General features: G+C 39.4%; 1 protein-coding gene across 5 annotated transcripts; it reads right to left on the minus strand.

Annotated features, from left to right (window-relative positions):
- Nucleotides 1-2,973: 2,973 nt before the first annotated feature.
- On the minus strand, nt 2,974-16,796 carry NMU (neuromedin U). Of its 5 annotated transcripts, XM_040064645.2 has the most exons (10): nt 16,632-16,796; nt 13,884-13,942; nt 10,677-10,724; nt 10,519-10,578; nt 9,959-9,988; nt 9,805-9,855; nt 7,759-7,833; nt 5,488-5,541; nt 4,021-4,060; nt 2,974-3,448 (listed from the first exon to the last, which is right to left on the minus strand). In XM_040064645.2, exons 1-9 carry the CDS (start codon nt 16,768-16,770, stop codon nt 4,025-4,027), a joined length of 552 nt encoding a protein of 183 aa, XP_039920579.1. In that variant the 5' UTR covers nt 16,771-16,796; the 3' UTR covers nt 2,974-3,448; nt 4,021-4,024. The 5 variants fall into 5 exon arrangements, with proteins under 5 accessions (XP_039920579.1, XP_039920580.1, XP_039920581.1 ...); XM_040064646.2 differs by lacking the exon at nt 9,959-9,988; XM_040064647.2 differs by lacking the exon at nt 7,759-7,833.
- Nucleotides 16,797-17,853: the final 1,057 nt, after the last annotated feature.

A 17,853-nucleotide genomic window follows, 5' to 3' on the forward strand; every position in this document is an offset into this window, starting at 1 on the left:
GTAGTGTGGCTGGGCTTGAAAGGGAGATCACCTGATTCAACCCTTCAGCTTAAATAGCATCAGCCTTGGGCAGGACATCCCGAGCCATGTCCAGACAGCTCCTGAGCATCACCAAGGGAGAAGACTAGGCAACATTTCAACTGGTTACTCTCACAGTAAAAAAAGTGTTTCCTGATATTCAGAGGGAACCTCCAGTGTTTCAGTTTTTGCCCACATCCTCTCGTCCTGTCATGGGGCACCACTGGAAACACTTTGGCTGTTTGCTTTGTACCCTCCATTTATAGACATTGATTTGGTCTCTCCCGAGCCTCCTCCAATACAAACTTCAAATGAACATTTTCCTGAAGTAAGAAATAGAAAAGCCATTAAAATCTACCTTGAATAAGAGGCAAACCAAACACAAGAGCTGTTTATTGGGGATCCGCAGCCGGGTTTTAAAACCACACAAGTTTATTGACTGGAGCATCTCTCTTATGAGGAAAGGGTGAGGGAATGGGCCAGTTCAGCCTCAAGAGGAGAAAACTGAGAGGGGACCCGTTGACAGGACCCCAACAATGTCTATAACTATCTGCAGGGAGGGTGTCAGAGGATGGAGTCAAGTCAAGCTCTTCTCAGGGTGCCAAGCAATAGCAGAAGAGACCATGGGCCGAAACTGATGCAGGAAGTTCCACTTGAACATGAGGAAGAGGTTTCTTACTGTACACTGGAACAGGTTGTCCGGAGATGTTGTGGAGTCTTCCTCAGTGGAGATAGTCAAGATCTGTCTGGATGCAATCCTGTGCCATGTGCCCTGGAATGGCCCTGCTGGAGCAGGGGTGTTGGATCTGATGACCCACTGCAGTACCTCCCAGCCTGACCTGTTCTGTGATTCTGTGGTTCTGCAGCTACCACCATTAAAGCACAGAAATGTTAATGTATGATCTAATGAAACTGTAGTAATTACTACTGTAATTCATAATAAATTGCATTTTTATTACAGTAATATATTTAGAAACCATATTGTACCAGAAATCAGTGCTATGCTAAAAGAAGAAATATATTTTGCTCATAATAGTCAAATTAATTACTTAAACAATTAAAAAAACTGAACAGTTTGATTCCAGCACTAAAATACACTTTTCTTCTTTAGTGGCATGCCATCCTCATATATAGGTGGCGCCGTACCTTTATCTATCACAAAACTGGAGCCATGTATGATGAGATCTTCTTTTTCCTATTTTTCTTGTGCACATGAGAGAAAAGGGATATCCACAACCGATTGTCCACTCTTTCTGGCTTGAAATGCACAGAAAACTCTATCCAAAACAGAAGAGAGAAAATGGGATGCAGAACTTCTTTCTTTGAACATTTATCATCATTGCATGAAGTCCTAAAGACTAGCAGAAAGTATCTTTGGTGTGGCAGTGAGGGGTACCCTTTAATAAGGCAGACAGAATGAGCCCTGCTTGTGTAGCTTGGACAAATGTTGAGACTATTAACACTTCAAACATAGAACCCCTCCAAACACTTGGCGGCCCAAAGCATCTTCAGCACAACTGAGGATGTATAACAGTGGTTTCCACTGTGGCCTGTTCAACACTTTATTTTAAATATCCAGCTTTCAGAGTGAATAATTTTGTTCTAACAGAACATCAAAGCAAAATATGGTGTAAACTGTTTCTCTGTGCCGCTGGCTATCAGGAAGAAGTAGGACAGTAATGTGGGTGCTATCTGATGTCAAAAGAGTAGAAAGCGGAAAAAGGCAGTTGTGTCAGTCAGCAGACATTACTATTCAAAAGATTCTGAGTTTGTATTTTAGGAGCATGTACTTGTACAATAGTGACATGTGCAGTAATTATCTGGATAGATATCTCTCACTACACCTGTACATATCAATACCTTTCCTATCAGTCTCATCAGAGCCACCTTCAGCTTCCTTTAGTTCTTCAAGATTCATTCATCACATGGTTTCACTGGAAACACAAAAAACCCAAACCAAAATAAAAAACCCAAAATAAGTCCATCTTTTGTTCTCCAGAGTCACCAAACATTTTAAATGTATGAAAAGTAATAAGCAGATGTAGAACTAATGAAAGAAAAATATGTATTTATTTCAGAAATTACTTTGCCATAACTCTGGGCAAGAGAAAGGCGGGGGGGGGGGGGGGGTGGGAAGTACTTTATTTAATTATAACTATACAGGAAAATAGAGAAATAGAGGAGTGGATTGCTACCAAAAATTCAGAATGGTAATCTTCCTTATACTGACTGGCTCCTTTATGAAACTATGAAAATTAATTATCTGTGAATGTTAGATGTCATACTAGTTGTCACTACCTGTATTGCATGTTTAATTCAGAATCCTTTTTAAAATAACCAAGTGAAAATAATTAAAATTAAACCATAAATAGTGAACAAATTTTGTTATAAGAAGTGTTAATTATTAAAATGCTGAGCAAAAACAAGTGGGCAAGAAGAGGAAAAGGTCATCTCAGTTTGGCTTCCTCTGAGGCCATAATTTTTCCAGCTACCTTCTGAGGTTTCATTGCTCATTCAAAAGTGCAGAAGCAGGAGTAGCAGTGCTGAGGCCAATTCAAACCGTGACCAGCCAATATAATGTTAAAAACTCCAGTCCACTTCTAAACTGAATCACAGAAGCACAGAAGAGTTTGGGTTGGAAGGGACTTAAAGGTCATCTAGTTCCAAGTGATCACTTTCAATATAATTACAACCTCAACAACAGGATTTAACACAATTTTGGTGCAAAAATAAACTTGGAGAGAACAGCTGGGAAGATTGTAAGGCTAACTTGTGCTTCTGAGTAGCGTTTCTTTCAGTCTCCATGGAAAGCACTTGAGTTTGCAAGTGAATTGTGATCCCAGTTACAATGAAGCCCTCTAAATGAGAACCATAGTGCATCTGTGTTTTTAATAGCTAAAAAAGGATGCCATTATATTTTAGTTGAACTAAAGTCACGATATTTCTTCAAAACATGCAGCTTGTTCAGGTTCCTTTTATTAAGGGAAAAGGGATTCTCTCTTTTTTTTTTTTTTTTTTTCAGACAGTGAAACACACAAATCACAAAGTATTCTGGAAAAAAAAAAAAACAGTAATTTTGATTGCAAACATTCTCATTAAACAACTCTCTGGCTGAGGGCCTTTATTTAGAAGGGAAAATTTGCTTAACAGGGTTATTAGAGGCCATGTCTGTTGCATGCAAACACTGACTCTTTTACAGTTGAATTGTATGTGGTTGTAAACATCGTAACGCTAGGAAACAAATAATTTTAATATGCTTTTAATATAATCAAGATAGTAAAGACCTTCTTAACAGAAGCTGGTTTGAGAATATTTACATTCAAGTCATTTCTAATTGTACATTAATAAGGAATAATTATTGTAAGGAAAACAGTATGTCCATGTACTCAGAATTCCTGCAGTTTTGGTTCTAAGTCAGGAATCTATAATCCTGCAAAATAAGATAGAGCATCAGCTGTTGATACAACACTAAGTTGGATACAACATTTTTAAAAAATGGCAGTATAAAATACATTAGATAAGAGAGTGTTGTATTTTTGGTGTACATTTTACATCTCTCCAAATAGTTGCAGGCACTGAAATGAAATCCTGAAGTTTCCACTCAGTTTCAGTGTGAGTTCCTTATCTTCATAAGATTAGGGAATTACCTCCAAGATGTGGGTTTACTTCTCAGCATTCATTTGACAGGTAGTTGACTCAGTTCTTTCTTAGATTTACTTATCATCAGTACTGACCAAATTGTTTACAAATGTGGAATATTTTCCATTTGCTGCCTGAAACACCTCTGTGTTCTCTCTTCTGGGAACAGAATACCTACAGCTTCACTTCATCTGAACAGAAGTGTATTTAACACATCTGGGAGAAGTTTGAAGGTGGAAATCTAAGCCAATTACACAGTTAAAGGCTTTTTGAGACAAGTTCTCAACAAAAATATTGTGGTCTATTTGGCTAAAAATGAAGTAGTTTACACATAGATCATGATTAAAAGCATTAAATAAATACCTCCTTAGCGAAAATCCACTGATCTCCTTCCATTACGTGGCTGAAAGACAAATATTCAGTTAGTTATATATTCTGTAAAATGGACAGAATTTACTAACAAAGTCCCTAACAACTTGGTGAGTATAGAAATTGGTGAATTTCTCAGTAGTGTCATTGTGATTATTATCAAAGATACACCTAAGATAAGTCATTGTTTAATCTATAGCTACTTCTGGAGGAGAATTATACTCTAAAATTTACTGCATATTGATTGAAGAAAGGTTTATCTTGTATGATTTTATAAAGAGGAGAAAACTAAGAAGTCACTTTAAGAAATAGTTAATCCTTATTATTTTTGCATTTTCTTAAAATGTGCTTGCTGATTGTTGTTATTATTGCATTATTAGTGTTTGTTGCTATTAACAAACAAATACACGCCACTCAATGACTTTCTTTTTAGATTGTTTGTTTCTTTTTAGATTCTTTGATATTGTCAAGGACTTTCTCTCTTTTCACCACGGTGTTTTTCAGAAATATTTTGCACTAATGAGGGACTTGATACAACTTCTACTAAAGCAGATAAAAAGTTTCTTCCTGGGCTTCGTACAGATTTGTCTTTTACTCTGGAAGCATGAATGCACCAATGCTAATATTACCCATAACTTTGGCCGTCATAACAACTCTAAAGATCCAAGCCTGACACATAAGAATTCAACTATACAAATCTGTGGTCTTCTCATTAGAATTATAGAATATAAATAAATTATATTATAATTTAGGTTGCAAAAAGACCTTCAAGATCATTGAGTACAACCCTAGCCTCATTTTTATTTAAAGCCATTAGGCAGTTCCTTATTTAAGTGGAAATACTAAGCAAAATCAAGAGGACTATTCGAATGTCTGACTTGCCACCTTCTCAATACTGCTAAAGTGAACAAAAAAGGTTCTGTGGCATAAAAGCTGAGCACAGTAGATTCAGTCTCATGAGAATTTCTGTATCTAGTTTCTTACCATACTGGTCAAAACAGAAAGAAAATGGTGAGGTCAGATCTAGCACCATTTTTAAACATGGAATCATATTTATTTCATGTGCAAACATACCCTGTTGAACAATGTTTTACAAAGATTTGCCAAGATGCCATATTTTCTAGAACTTTCTCTGACAAACAGATACAAAATAACCAATGACTTCTTAAGGCATAGAATGGTATCATGTATACACAAGCCTAGGAATACGATTTTAAAAAATTCCTACAATGCCTTTATTTTAATACAAGGAAATGTCGGGAACAGACCTGGAGATGTCCTGTAGGGTGGAATGCTCTTACTGAAAAAAGTGTCCTCAATCACAGTAATTCTTTCTGTAATTCAGTTATTTATCTGCTTTGTTTTGTTTTGGTTTGTTTTGTGGGCTTTTTTGGTAACTCTCGCCACAAAACAAAAAGAAAAAAAAAAAAAGAAGAAAAAAAAAATCAAACCCAAACATACCCTGTAGAAAAAGTAACCTCTGCTTTGAATTGCTCCAGGTCCCTGAAGTTCTTCCTGAAAAATAAATAGATAAATAGATAAATAAATAAATAAATAAATAAATAAATAAATAAATAAATAAATATTTTAAATTATATCTACAGCTGTAAATTAATTCATACAGAGAGGTTGTTTATGTATATATTAAACATTTTTTTCCAGTACTATGTACAGTCTTACTCCTTAAATGCTTTATGTCATTTCTCCATGTCAGTAACACAAAGTTTACGTTGTCATGTAGAAATAGCAGAGAACATATGAATAGAGCTGAATTCCACCTGAAGTTTTAGATCAGCTCAGATTGCTTTTGAATGGTACCAGAGGTGATGAACAGCCTTTGCCTCTGATTTTCCAGGGTTCATTACCCAGGTATAGCAAGAGCGTCTTCACAATAGCAGAGTCTCTGCAGATAGAGTTGCTTTTTGCATCTTGTGGAGGACAAAAATACAAAGTTTAAGGATCAGAAATACTTGGGCTGCTCCCAGGAATGAGACCCCACACTGCTCCCAAAGATGTACCATACACACCCCTCTCACATTAATTCCCAAAGGGCAGTGCTTATGATAGTCTGTCCTGTGCATGCCACACACAGGGTGAAACAGCTGCCTGGTGATCCATATAGCAAGGAGGGTAACGAATCATGAAGAAAACAGAAATTCCCTTTAAATGTAACAATTACAAAGCATGAAGTATCCAGTTGCTTTACTGAGACCTTCATGATTAGAGAACACATAAGCTTAATCACAGTGTTTTATTTGCTGAAGTTGGTATCAGAGTGATGTGTCTGTCCTGCAGGTGGGGAGACAGTAAATTTGAGAAACAAGATAGTCTCAGTGTTCTCACCAGAGCTTACAATGAAGATGGCTTTTATTAAGCAATGAGGGCATTTCTTAACTAAAATCTGGGGTGCTGTGACCTCTTGGGTAAATACCATTAGGTGAAGTGTCAAAGAAAGGAATCACACCATGCTCTATTCTAATGCTGTGAGAATTGTGCAAAACAGGGTGATTCACATCAATCATGGGAACTGATTTCCCATGATTCCCATGCAGTTCTTTCCAAACTACTGAAGTAGATTCAATCCAGGGAAGCTTTCAAAGGAAGTAGAGTTTAAAACATATATAATTTTTGAGTCTTGATTTTAATTCTGACTTCAGTTCATCACATATAGCATTATATTCAGTTTCTTGCTGTACATAAAACATCTGCGTGATTTTTATTTCTCTTGTTCTTCTCATTCTAGCATTATCTACACCCATCTTGTATTTATAATCTGATCACTACTATATTTTTTTATATTTCAAAAGAGTAAAATTTTTTCAGTACATTGCCATTTGAGCTTTACAGTATTCCTATGAATTTTTTTCTATTTTTCCTATTCAACGTGTGAACAAAACTGAAAACAGGAGCAAAATAGGCAGCTGCTACAAGAGTAAGAGATTCATCCAAAATAGAAAAGGAATCAAGAATACAATTATTAGTGAGAAATTGTGATTTATGTTAATGTCATTTTCCTCTTACAACCAGACACTTCTTAAAGATTACCTGTTCTTGTTTGAGTTCATGTCAGAAGTCTGGTATTAGAAAACAGCTGAAGCTAAGACTCTGTCATTTATGTAACACACACCTTCTAAATTTCTAAGGATTTGGCGATGTTAAAGAAAAAACCAAAAACCTGCCGTAATAAATATGCGAGATTATTCACAAACCTGCATGTATATATGTACACAGAAAGATATGTATTCATGAAGGTGTATGATTACTTAGAGTTTAATTTTAATGCCTGCCCTCTATAAGGTATTTTGCTCAGGCTCTTATATTGATTAGCCAAGAAAATCCTCGAGTCTTCTGTCTTAGATATTTCCTACCAGGTAGGCTGTAGCTCAAGAGGAATCAAAGCCATGAAAGAATCTGGTGTTGTTTAAAACTGGGGAGAAAGAATGAATTTAGTAGAGCATGTTTCCTCCTCACCCATCCACATTTTCAATTCCTTATCTAATCAGGGAGAGAGGTGGATGTGTTTATGTACAGCAGGTTCTGTTTTTCTTCCCAATATGAGGAAGAAAAAAGATCAGCAGCGCGATAAAGCTTCCTGAAGCACATTTTGTGACATCCAGATCTGGGTAGTCCAACCAAAATATATAAGCAGAAAGGTCTACAAGGGCATTTTTAGAAAAGCTAATGAATCACAAAGTGTGAGAACATAAGCATGCAGAGTTTAAGTTTACATACGTCCAGTTTGTATCTCTTCAGTCTTCTCTCATTAAGCTGAGGAACGAGTTGCAGTAAAGGATGCAGGACAGAGGACTGAGAGGACACGAACACACACATGAGCAACAGTAAAATCTGGCCCTTACGAGGCAAAAAAAAGTCTCTTTCTGCACCATTGGCTCATGGACCAAACATGCACCAAAAAAGGACTGAAGACTGAGAAACTTCTTACTTGAAAAACTTTTTTTTTTTTTTTTTTTTTTTACATTTTGACTTGACAACAAACAGGCATCAACATTTGTATTTACACTACACAGAGTGATGGAGGGAAAAGTTAGGTATCCTCACCCTTACTAACTGAAAGTTCAGAACCATTTACAGACTCCTGTAATTATTCAAACTTTGATCAGTCTCTATGAGTGGTACTGAGAATATTTCCATACAGTATTCCTACTAACAGTTCTACAATTTTCTACTATAAAAGTTAGCAGCTTCAACCTCTGTTGTACTGAAAAGTTCATTTTACTTCAAAATAAATGGCAACAACAACAAAAACAATCTGATTTTTTGCTAAAGAACAGTGTACAGTAGAAATCCATTCTCAAGGGACATTTGTACCCATGGCACTGGTCACTCTGTCTAAGCTCTGATCATGAAATTCCTTGTGTTCAACAGGACTTTAAGCTTGCAGACAGGCCAATTATGTGCAGTGGCATTGTGTGCAGCCTGTGTGCTCACCCTGGAAAAACACAACTAGGTAGGATTTTGGAGAGAGGTCCGCAGGAAGAAATAAAGTATAAAAAACCTGTGTTCCATTAACTAATTTAAACCTTCAACTCCTATAAATATAGTTAAAAATCAATGTATTTTTGCTACCATACTTCTTATAAAAGTAATGCGATTAAGAGGGTTGTAATATACGGAGAACCAGAGTTATCAAAGTGTTATTGTACTTAATAGGTAAAAAGAACTTGCTTGTTTGTAGCCAATGTTTTGCTATCTGCCTAAGGTAGACAATATGGGATCACAATACCTAAGAAAAGTAGGAGTCTGATGTGATTGAAGTAGTTAATGAGCATCCCAGCTGTCCACTTGGGCTCTGTCTTGCAGCCAGTGGAGAGAGCTTATAAAGCTGAGGAATGGTGGATCTCACCTAAGTTAGTATCTCTGAGAAAGGCTAGAAAATAGTCATCTGCACAGCTAAACCAAAAGAAGTGAGAAAGCAGCAGCAGCAAAGGTATTCAGGATGGTGGTGCAGTGGGATGCAGTAACCTTTTTAGCAGGAGCAGTGACAGTAGCAGAAAGAGCTCATTTCACTGTGCCTTAATTACCATTAAGCCTCCAAAGCAGCTGTAGCATGAAAACATTGATGCCAATATGAGCAACATCACTTTTTAGGAAATACACCACATATATCTGGAGAAATGTACATAACAAGGAAAAAATGGACATCGGCGTATAAGAATGATTGCTAAGAAATAAGGAAATATGTTTAATTCTCTCAAAATCCTATGGTGTGTAGGTGCACATGGGTAACAGAGTATGTTTGCACTTCAAAAGCGAGAATGGATCGTGTACATGGCTTGCTGGTTTATGAGATTACTTTTAGAACAACAATTCTTAATCATGGTTTAAATTATATTTTTCATTCAGAATATAATCCAAAGTCCAAGTGAGACTTAAATACTGTTTTGCCAGCTACATATTTATGATGTGCGAATGAATTAATACAGTTTAATTAATAATTAATAAAAATGCTTCAAGAACATCTAATTGTTATAGTCATGTTCTCAGGTCCTGTAAGTCCACATTGTTTCACTGCATGTGCTATGTTCCAATACCCAATAAAAGTATTTGGTCTCATTCTTAAAATTTGAAACTACAAGATTAAGATTCAGTTGGGATTCCATGAATGTTTGGTTGAGTTTGTTAGATCTTTTTTTCCACACCTCTACAGTCCTGAACTTGCTGTACAGTTGGAGAGACTATTGGAAAAAAGGAATATTGCCTTGGTTTTATATACAAACACACATGTACTCACTCATAAGGAGGTGCTAGGCCACTTACCATGATGTCTGAGTTGCCCGGGTCATGAGTCTTAGAATAATGAAATAAGAACTGTTTGAAAAAATTAAAGGTGGAGTTTTACTACAAAACAGGGCAAGAGTTTTATGATTTTCTTTCCTTTCTTTAGTGTGTAGGACATATATAGACATCTTACCCTTTTGGTCTTGTCTTTCTCATCTAAACCCTGTGGGAATAATAGTTGGTAGAAAGGCTTTTATTTATTAAAATAAAAAGAACAATGGATAATTTTGATTACATACATAATCTTTTCAGCACTGAGTTGAAATATTCTTTTTCCTTGGCAGATGTATGTCTTTGCTTATCAATCTAACTAATCATTTCAAACTCTGTAGAGAGCATTGATTAGTCTGTCCTAGAAGAGTTAGATGTGTTTAGCAGATATTCTGTAGTTCGTCCTCAGACTCTCCTAAGTAAATTTGTCTGTTGAGGATTCATAGCTTTTCTAATCTAGAGTAATAAAAACACCTAACACCTTGTACCCAACCTGAAGATGATCTTCCAAACATTGACTTATCCCTGGTGTCTTTACAAGGTGTTACATTCTGGCACATGGCATTTCAGAATAAAAACTGATAGAAGTACTTCCAGAGCTGAATGACACTTTGCATACTGAGTCCTCAGAATTCACTGTAGACAATGGCACAATGAGGGATCAGGCTTCAAAAATGCTAAGCAGGATTTTGTGTGCATTACCTGTGGCTTCTGGAGAAATCCCATGACCAAAAAACAAAGTTCTTCCACTGTACTGGACACCTAGTGCAAAGAAAACAGGAACCCGGGTATCAAACATCCAATTCCACTGCATACAACAAACAGCATCAAAATAGTAGAGTTACCTCTGTCTGACTCACCTGAGGCTGAGAATCTGTGGACAGGTAAGCAGAACATGCATCATCTATCTGTAAGAGTTCACACAGTTGGGGTTTTTTTTAGGAAAACAGAATAATAAAAACAAGTGATATATGCTTATTTTCAGAAAAAGATTAGTGCAGCTAATGGCATGGCCAGCTTGCCTGCTGTAAGGCATCCTTATAGGACCATCCATTAAATAGTTTGCATTCAAAGGGGGAAAGGGCCTTAACCACATAAAAAAGAAAACAACAACAACAACAACCTTATACTTGTTTGACTTGAACAAACATACATATCTGTGACCTTTATTCCCTGCCCACCACATACCCCTCTTAACTGCAAACTTCTCAGACTAAGTCATATTTTAAGTTATGGTTGTAAGCATCGGGGGCATGAACTATGAACTTGAATCTCTTCTGCAATATCTTTGAATTATACAAAACTGTGAAAAAAATGACAGAACTAAGGCAAGGGATTCAAGGATCAATCCTTAGACACAACTCTTTTCATTGGATTACAGCATCCCTACAGGCACGGGACACATGCGTCCCTTGGGCGATTATGATATGTGCTGGCATGTCTTATGCACACCAGTCAATTCATGCCAACAGTTTCCTAAATATCATGTGAAACACCACTAGTTTTCGTCTTCACCAGCCTTTTCAGAGCTGCCTTCATTGCGTGCTGTCCTGATCTTGTCTTGGAAGAGGTATCGAACAAGTGATTCCTACCCACCCTCTCCCTACACTTCATAACCTTGTATTAATTACATCCTCCTTCTGTCTCTTTTCCAAGATGAAAGAACAATGTAATTCTGACTAATTTTTAGTGGAGTTATTAATAGAGAAGGACTAAGAAATAGAATAAAAGGTATTTATAATATTACCAGCGCTGAAAGCTCCGAGTATTCTGTAAGGAAAAGTTTCCAGCACTGCAACTGAAGTTGCACAGTTTAATAACGATGACAAAAAGCAACATAAAATTTTATTAAATAACTACAGAGTTGTATCACAGGCTGCAAAAAAACATAGTAATTTGGGGTGGGTTTTTTTTTTTAATAAAGCAGGCAATGCAATTGTTCTTGCAATTTTTTATAGATAAAAAGCCCTAAGTGACACACATTAGCAGTGAAAACATCAAAGGAAAAAAGAAATTTAAAAAAATAATAATGCTTATCTGAGCACTTCATGACAGGAGATGATTCATTTCTCCAGAGACAATCTATGAGAAAGCATTAGCAAACATAGTGGGAAAACCCTTTTCAAATAGGTATTGTTGGTAACACATCCTCTCTGTTCTCTTTTTCCTTCATTTTGAATGTGTTTGAGTGTAATAGTCCAGCCTCACTACTTTCAGAGTGAGAAAGTATAGAGGAAGAAGTCAGCAATGAATGAGATCAAATCAAGCTGAAGCAATTTTGGAAGCTTATGTTAAAAAAAGGGCTGTTTCCTCTTGGGGATTCTTTAGGTTTTATTTGTTTATTTATTTGACACAAAGAACTCCCATAATTCAGTAGCAGAACAAGCCAGAGGCTGCTTTGTGTTCAACACAGTGGTGTCTTTCAGATGAAACCTTCTCAGACAAAGCAAAGGCTGAGGGAATGCCATAATTTCTGTTAATTAATTTTTAAAAATTAATGGTTTTTAACTTTTATGCATCTTCTCCAAAATTTTCTCTCCTATCTCAGAAATGTGGCCTGGGGATAGATGATTGCAGGTTGCTTGGAATTGGTTAAATAACATAAATACAAGGAAGTAAGAGCCAAGTAAAGGAACAAAATATGTAGTAACAAAGTTCTCAAATTTATAAACTCAGAGCCATTCCTGGATCCTACTAGATTTATTTAGAGGCAGGTTTTCTCCTGAATGATCCACTAGTAAAGTAGCAAAGAGGGAATAATTATTATTTGCGCTTTGTGAAACCCTGGTGAACTGCTATGAGTGAGTAATTAGGTTGATTTAGGGTATGTAACTACTATATATCTAATTCTCTTTCCTTAGATCCTTTCTAGTCAGCCTAATTCTAGTTTTAATGGTAAGTTTTATATTGCTCCTATTACAAAGTTTTATGATATTTAGTATCTTATGCATTCCGTTTTCTTCATTGAAATCAACAGGACCTTTGCCTTGATTTCCAGTCACCACAGGGACAAATCTTACAGCTAGAAAATCTTATCAAGACATGCAGAAATGTATAAAACCAGCTTTTTAAATCTAGAATATAAATAACTCATTTTCAAAAACTCCTTACAGTTATCAGGATCTTACTTCCCAAGAGCCTGTTTTTCCCAGGTGATAAGCATCTCTAGGGCTCATTCAAGTGCCAGTCTGGAATAGGTTGGGTTTTGAGTTATTATGTCCAATATGAACTGTGGGGAGATGACAGTAAGCAGAATGTCTCCTGTAATGGTCTCAATCAGAAGAAATTTACTCTCTGCATCTGGCCCTCTGATGAGTCACTTATTTTCCAATGTTATCAAAAACCACTAAATTAAATGTCAACACAATAGTTGACAGCTGCAGCAACACCAGGGCATGGAAGCTGCAGAATAAACCCTCTCCACATTTTATGCCCTGCCACTCCATCCGTTCCAAAAGGGCAGGGAAGTGTCTGTGTTAACACATGCATCACACTCCAGAGTCAAAACAAACGTTCATTTCAGAGATAAGAGCAGAAGTTATGATACCAGTCAGTAGCCAGATGTTAGAGGAGCTAATTGACACAGTACATTGTCCTTTACCTAGTAAATTGAGAGGCTAGGATAGGATTGAACAGTGTCCCAGCCTTGTGTGCAGAACAGAGGATGCAAGAAGCAAGACTGGATGAGTTGAAATAATTCCTGAGTTTCATGTACAGATTATAAAACTACCAGATGAGAGGGACACTGTGATGCTTCCAGGGACAGTGACTGCTGGGTCATTGATCGTTATCAAACATAGCTCTCCATTGAGACAAGACAATCTCTTCTCAAAATGACATCTCAACACTTAGTTCCAACATTCCTCCTGAAGCAACTGTTCAGAATATCTTTAAAATTAGATATTTCATCTCTTTGCTGATGCCAGGATAGGAGACCTACAGGAAGACATACTGGAAGAAAACACAGCTGAACTCTGTGCAAGAGAAATACTGGCTACTGAGGTGGGACTGTAGCAAGGGTGGGCACAGAAGAAATGGGAGGATACCATATGGTAGATGATGCTTACCTCTTTCAACAGCTGCAAATCCTCATGAGATTCAAGTGCTTGGGATGGCATTGGTGCACCTATAAGCACAAACCATGCTTAGCAATACTGTACAGCAAAGGTCATTTGTATGAGTGTCCCATGTCAGACATACCTAGCACAACTATTAACTGCAAAGTCCCAGAGCTGCTTGGTCCAAGGAAGCCTGTGACCCTGGGTGCTCTGGTTTGTCAGGCAGTTTTTTCCTGCTCTATTTCAGCAACACAGCAGGATGCTTTTCCACAAGTTCACAGCAGATGTGGACATTCACATGTCTGAGCAATAAACAGTATGGAAGTTACTTAGGTCTCACTGAGACCTGCTCAGAAAATCACATTCCAGTTCCTACAACCTCGAGCTTTCTGCAAACTTTTCTCCCCTCCAGTGCACTCACTGTGAGTGGAGGATCTGGACTCTACTTCTTGCCTCCTTGTATGCTACAGCTGCAGAACTGAACATGCACTGTGTAATGTACGATTGCATATAAATAGTGCCCATGAAATGAACATGTTGTTTTGAGACACTGATAGACAGTACAAGTGTAACTGGATTTTTTTTCTCTGTCTTGCATATGTGATGTGGAAAAACTTGTCCCTCAGTAGATTAAATGTGTTCTCTAATTGCATAATGAGGGAGTGAAGCTGTGCTTAACTTGAGGCAGCTCCTTTCTCTATCTCTACCCACCCAGGCTGCAGACATGGAAGTTACTGTCCCAGGATCCCTTCCAGCTCAATGTTCAGAATATCCCTCTTACCTGGCAGTGTATTTCTGATAGCAGTGTACTGTTAGAGTCTCTGTAAATAACAGAAATGAGCATTGCTGCATTGTGAGTACGTCAGATACCACACAACGGTATCAGTGAGAGGATATGCTGTAACTCCCACGGGAGGGAAACTGGTGCTAGACCTAGCTAGAATGTCCAATGAGCAGAAGGGATGGTCTTCAAAACCATGTTTTTGTACTGGCACAGACTTAAGGTGACTAACTAGCACAGATGCTGGCATTGCTGCAAAAAAGAATTAGAGGGGCTCTTAATTTTACACCATATAGAAGTGGAATTTTTTTAAAAAATATGATTTGCTCACATAAAAGGGAAACTGATTTCCAATTATTTGTTTCATTTCAAAGAAAAATGCCAAATAAATTAAAGGTGCTACAGTTATCTTATATTGCCTTCTGCTCTTTAATTAGTGCATTCAAACTGGAGTACTACCTGGGATTAGTATCCTAGTTAAAAGAGTGGAGTAGGGCAGCACTTCAAATTAGCACACCTTCCTCAACAAAGCATTGCCTGCCTACCCCTGAACTCTGCTTCTGCCACTGGCTGGTTCCCAAGGCTTTTCAGGGAGAGCTAAAGAAATGCATTAGCATGAATTAGTAAACCTTATGGCAACAAGCAGGAAAACCTGAATATTATAACTTCTGGACAGAGAAGATAAAGGATTTCACTCCTCACTCCTCACTTTCCTTTACCCTCCTCCACTCCTCCACATAGTCAGAAATTTTTATTTCTTGTGCACCTAGGACTGTGTTCCTCCAAAGACTGAGCAGTGTTCCTCTATAACCCTACCCAGAACTGGGCTGCAGTACTTACAGGACTTCATTCATTTACACAAGAGCACACACACTGAAACGTTACGGTTTTTTGTAACATACACAAAAAAGCCAGGGGGCGGGGGGGGGGGGGGGGGGGGGTGTGTCAGGGAGTAGAAGGGAAGAAGATGCGAAGAGAGCGAAGAGAGAGAAGAGAGAGAGAGGAGAGAGAAGAGAAAGAGGAGAGAGAGAAAGGAAAGAAAGCATGTGCTATTGAAGAAGAGTCCTATTTAAAAGGAACATGGAGGAGGAAATCCTACAAAATCAGTATTGTCCACAGCACGTTTGTTGTCCTATCCTTCAATTCTGCTGTCTTCAAGAAATTCAACGTCTCTCAAGGCAGTAGAATGCCAGATGCACAGCCTGGGACTCACTTCTTACATCTTCTCTTCTCTCTGCTGCATCCCTAAAGAAGCTCCTGGCAATCATTTGTAAGAACAGCGATGAAATACTGTGTGCCGCTGCCCTCCATTGCACTCCTCTTCCTTCCCTCCCCTCTTTCACATCTTCAGAACTTATTTTTAACATAATATTAAGTATGCTGCAATTAGATTTCTTTGGTTATTGATATTAAAAATATTTTAAAAAAAGCAGAACAAAACCTCACAACTAAAGCAAATCGCACAAATATAACACAAACAAAATAGAAATAGTCCTTGCACAGCATTTTGTAATGTTACTTTGCAAGGTGTAAGCAGCTAATCTCTCTGAGGCAGGAAAATAGAGTAGGAAAGAGTTTGGTTTGTTAAACAGTCCGCTAGATGTTTCACGAGAGCCCCCTGCTACAAAAATAGCAACTTTCAGGATTCTTCACCTGATTAATATTGCTACAGGCTGGAACGAGTGCCAGGGAGTCTTAATTTGTCCCGCAATTTTGTGATACATGTTGCTTCATGTCTTTTCTTGGCTTTTTAAAATCAGAGTAAACGATGCTTAAAATTAGATCTCTTTTAACAGAAGCCTATCCCCCAAGTTGCTGGAGCGTTTTGCCGGCGCAGAGTGATGCTAGCGGGATACGGGAAGAAGCCCGGCAGAGCAAGCCCGCAGCCGTGCCCAGCAGCTGCCCCGCAAGGCTGCTCCCCACCGATGCGCACGGCTGGCGGCGCAGGAAGGCATCGCCAGCGCGGCCGTCCTCACCTTTGCAAGCAGAAATCGAGGAAGCGAGGAGGACGAAGAGGAGGAGTAGCGGGGGCCCGGGCGGCGCCGCGCCGTCTCCTCCCTTCCCCGGGCCGCGCTCGGGGCTGGCGGGGGGCTGACGGTGCCAGAGGTGTCCCATGTCCGCCGAGCTCCCGGCGCCGCCGCTCCGCCAGCCGCTCTTCTGGGCATGTCCGCGCTCCCTGCCCCAACTTTTTAAATCCCCGGACACGTGGACGAGCCCCAGGCTGGCTCGGGAGGGCTGCCCCGCTGCCCGCGGGGGCCGGGGCTGGTGACTCAGCCCGCTCCGCCCCGGCGCGGCGCCGCTGGAGCCGCGCTGGAGCGCAGGGAGCCCCTGCCTGGCACAGAGCCGAGGCCATGGCCGGGCTCCGGGCCCTTTATTAAATCCCCTTCTTAAAAAATAACAAACAAACAAACAAACAAACAAACAAACAAATCCGTGTTTTAACCCCCCGGAGCCCTGCAGGAGCCGCGGTGGCTGGCGCGGAAGGTAGTGCTCCTTCACTGCCGTGGGTGTTCGGAGCGATGGAAGGAGGGCGGCAAAGGGGCCTCCAGACACTGTCCCAGCCCGGCGTACGGGGGAGAGGAGGCGTGATTTCAAGTGGGTGAATCGGACCCAGAAGCTGATTTGCCCCCAGCTAGCTGAACTTGGGAGTAAATCTGGTGCAGCTCGCGTGTGGGAGAAGCCGCGGTGGCTCTGGGGCTGCGGGGCTCTGCGATGGGCACCCTCCGCCTTGGCACCTGCCGGCTGGGCACCGAATCTTCTGAAGACTCCCCGGCTGCAGGGGTGAGACTGCCTCCTGACTTTTCCTGCGCCTTGGATACACGCACAGTGACACACCATGAAACAGAACTCAGCTCTGTGGTAATATTTAGTGATTAAAGTCCTAATACTGTGCTTGGCAAGGTATTTTACTCATAATACAGCTGCAGACCTTGGTCTCAGTTGTTATTTATGCCTGTAGATACTGAAAGCAACTACATTATATGACAGCCAAAAGTACACAGATTCCAAATCTGTTACGGCACTTGGGCAGTTCAGTTCAGTCATTCCTGAAGCACCCCAAGCTCTGGCTTAGCAGAGTGGCTCCCCAAGTCTGCCATCCCTCCTGCTATCAGATCCAACAAATGATGATCGCCACAGCCAAGAGTGAGCAAGGTGCTCAGGATGGTGCTGACCTGTTCCTCACACTGAGCCCGGCAT

The sequence above is a fragment of the Hirundo rustica genome, chromosome 5 (genome assembly GCF_015227805.2).
Source record: "Hirundo rustica isolate bHirRus1 chromosome 5, bHirRus1.pri.v3, whole genome shotgun sequence".
In the NCBI taxonomy this organism is placed as follows: domain Eukaryota; kingdom Metazoa; phylum Chordata; class Aves; order Passeriformes; family Hirundinidae; genus Hirundo; species Hirundo rustica.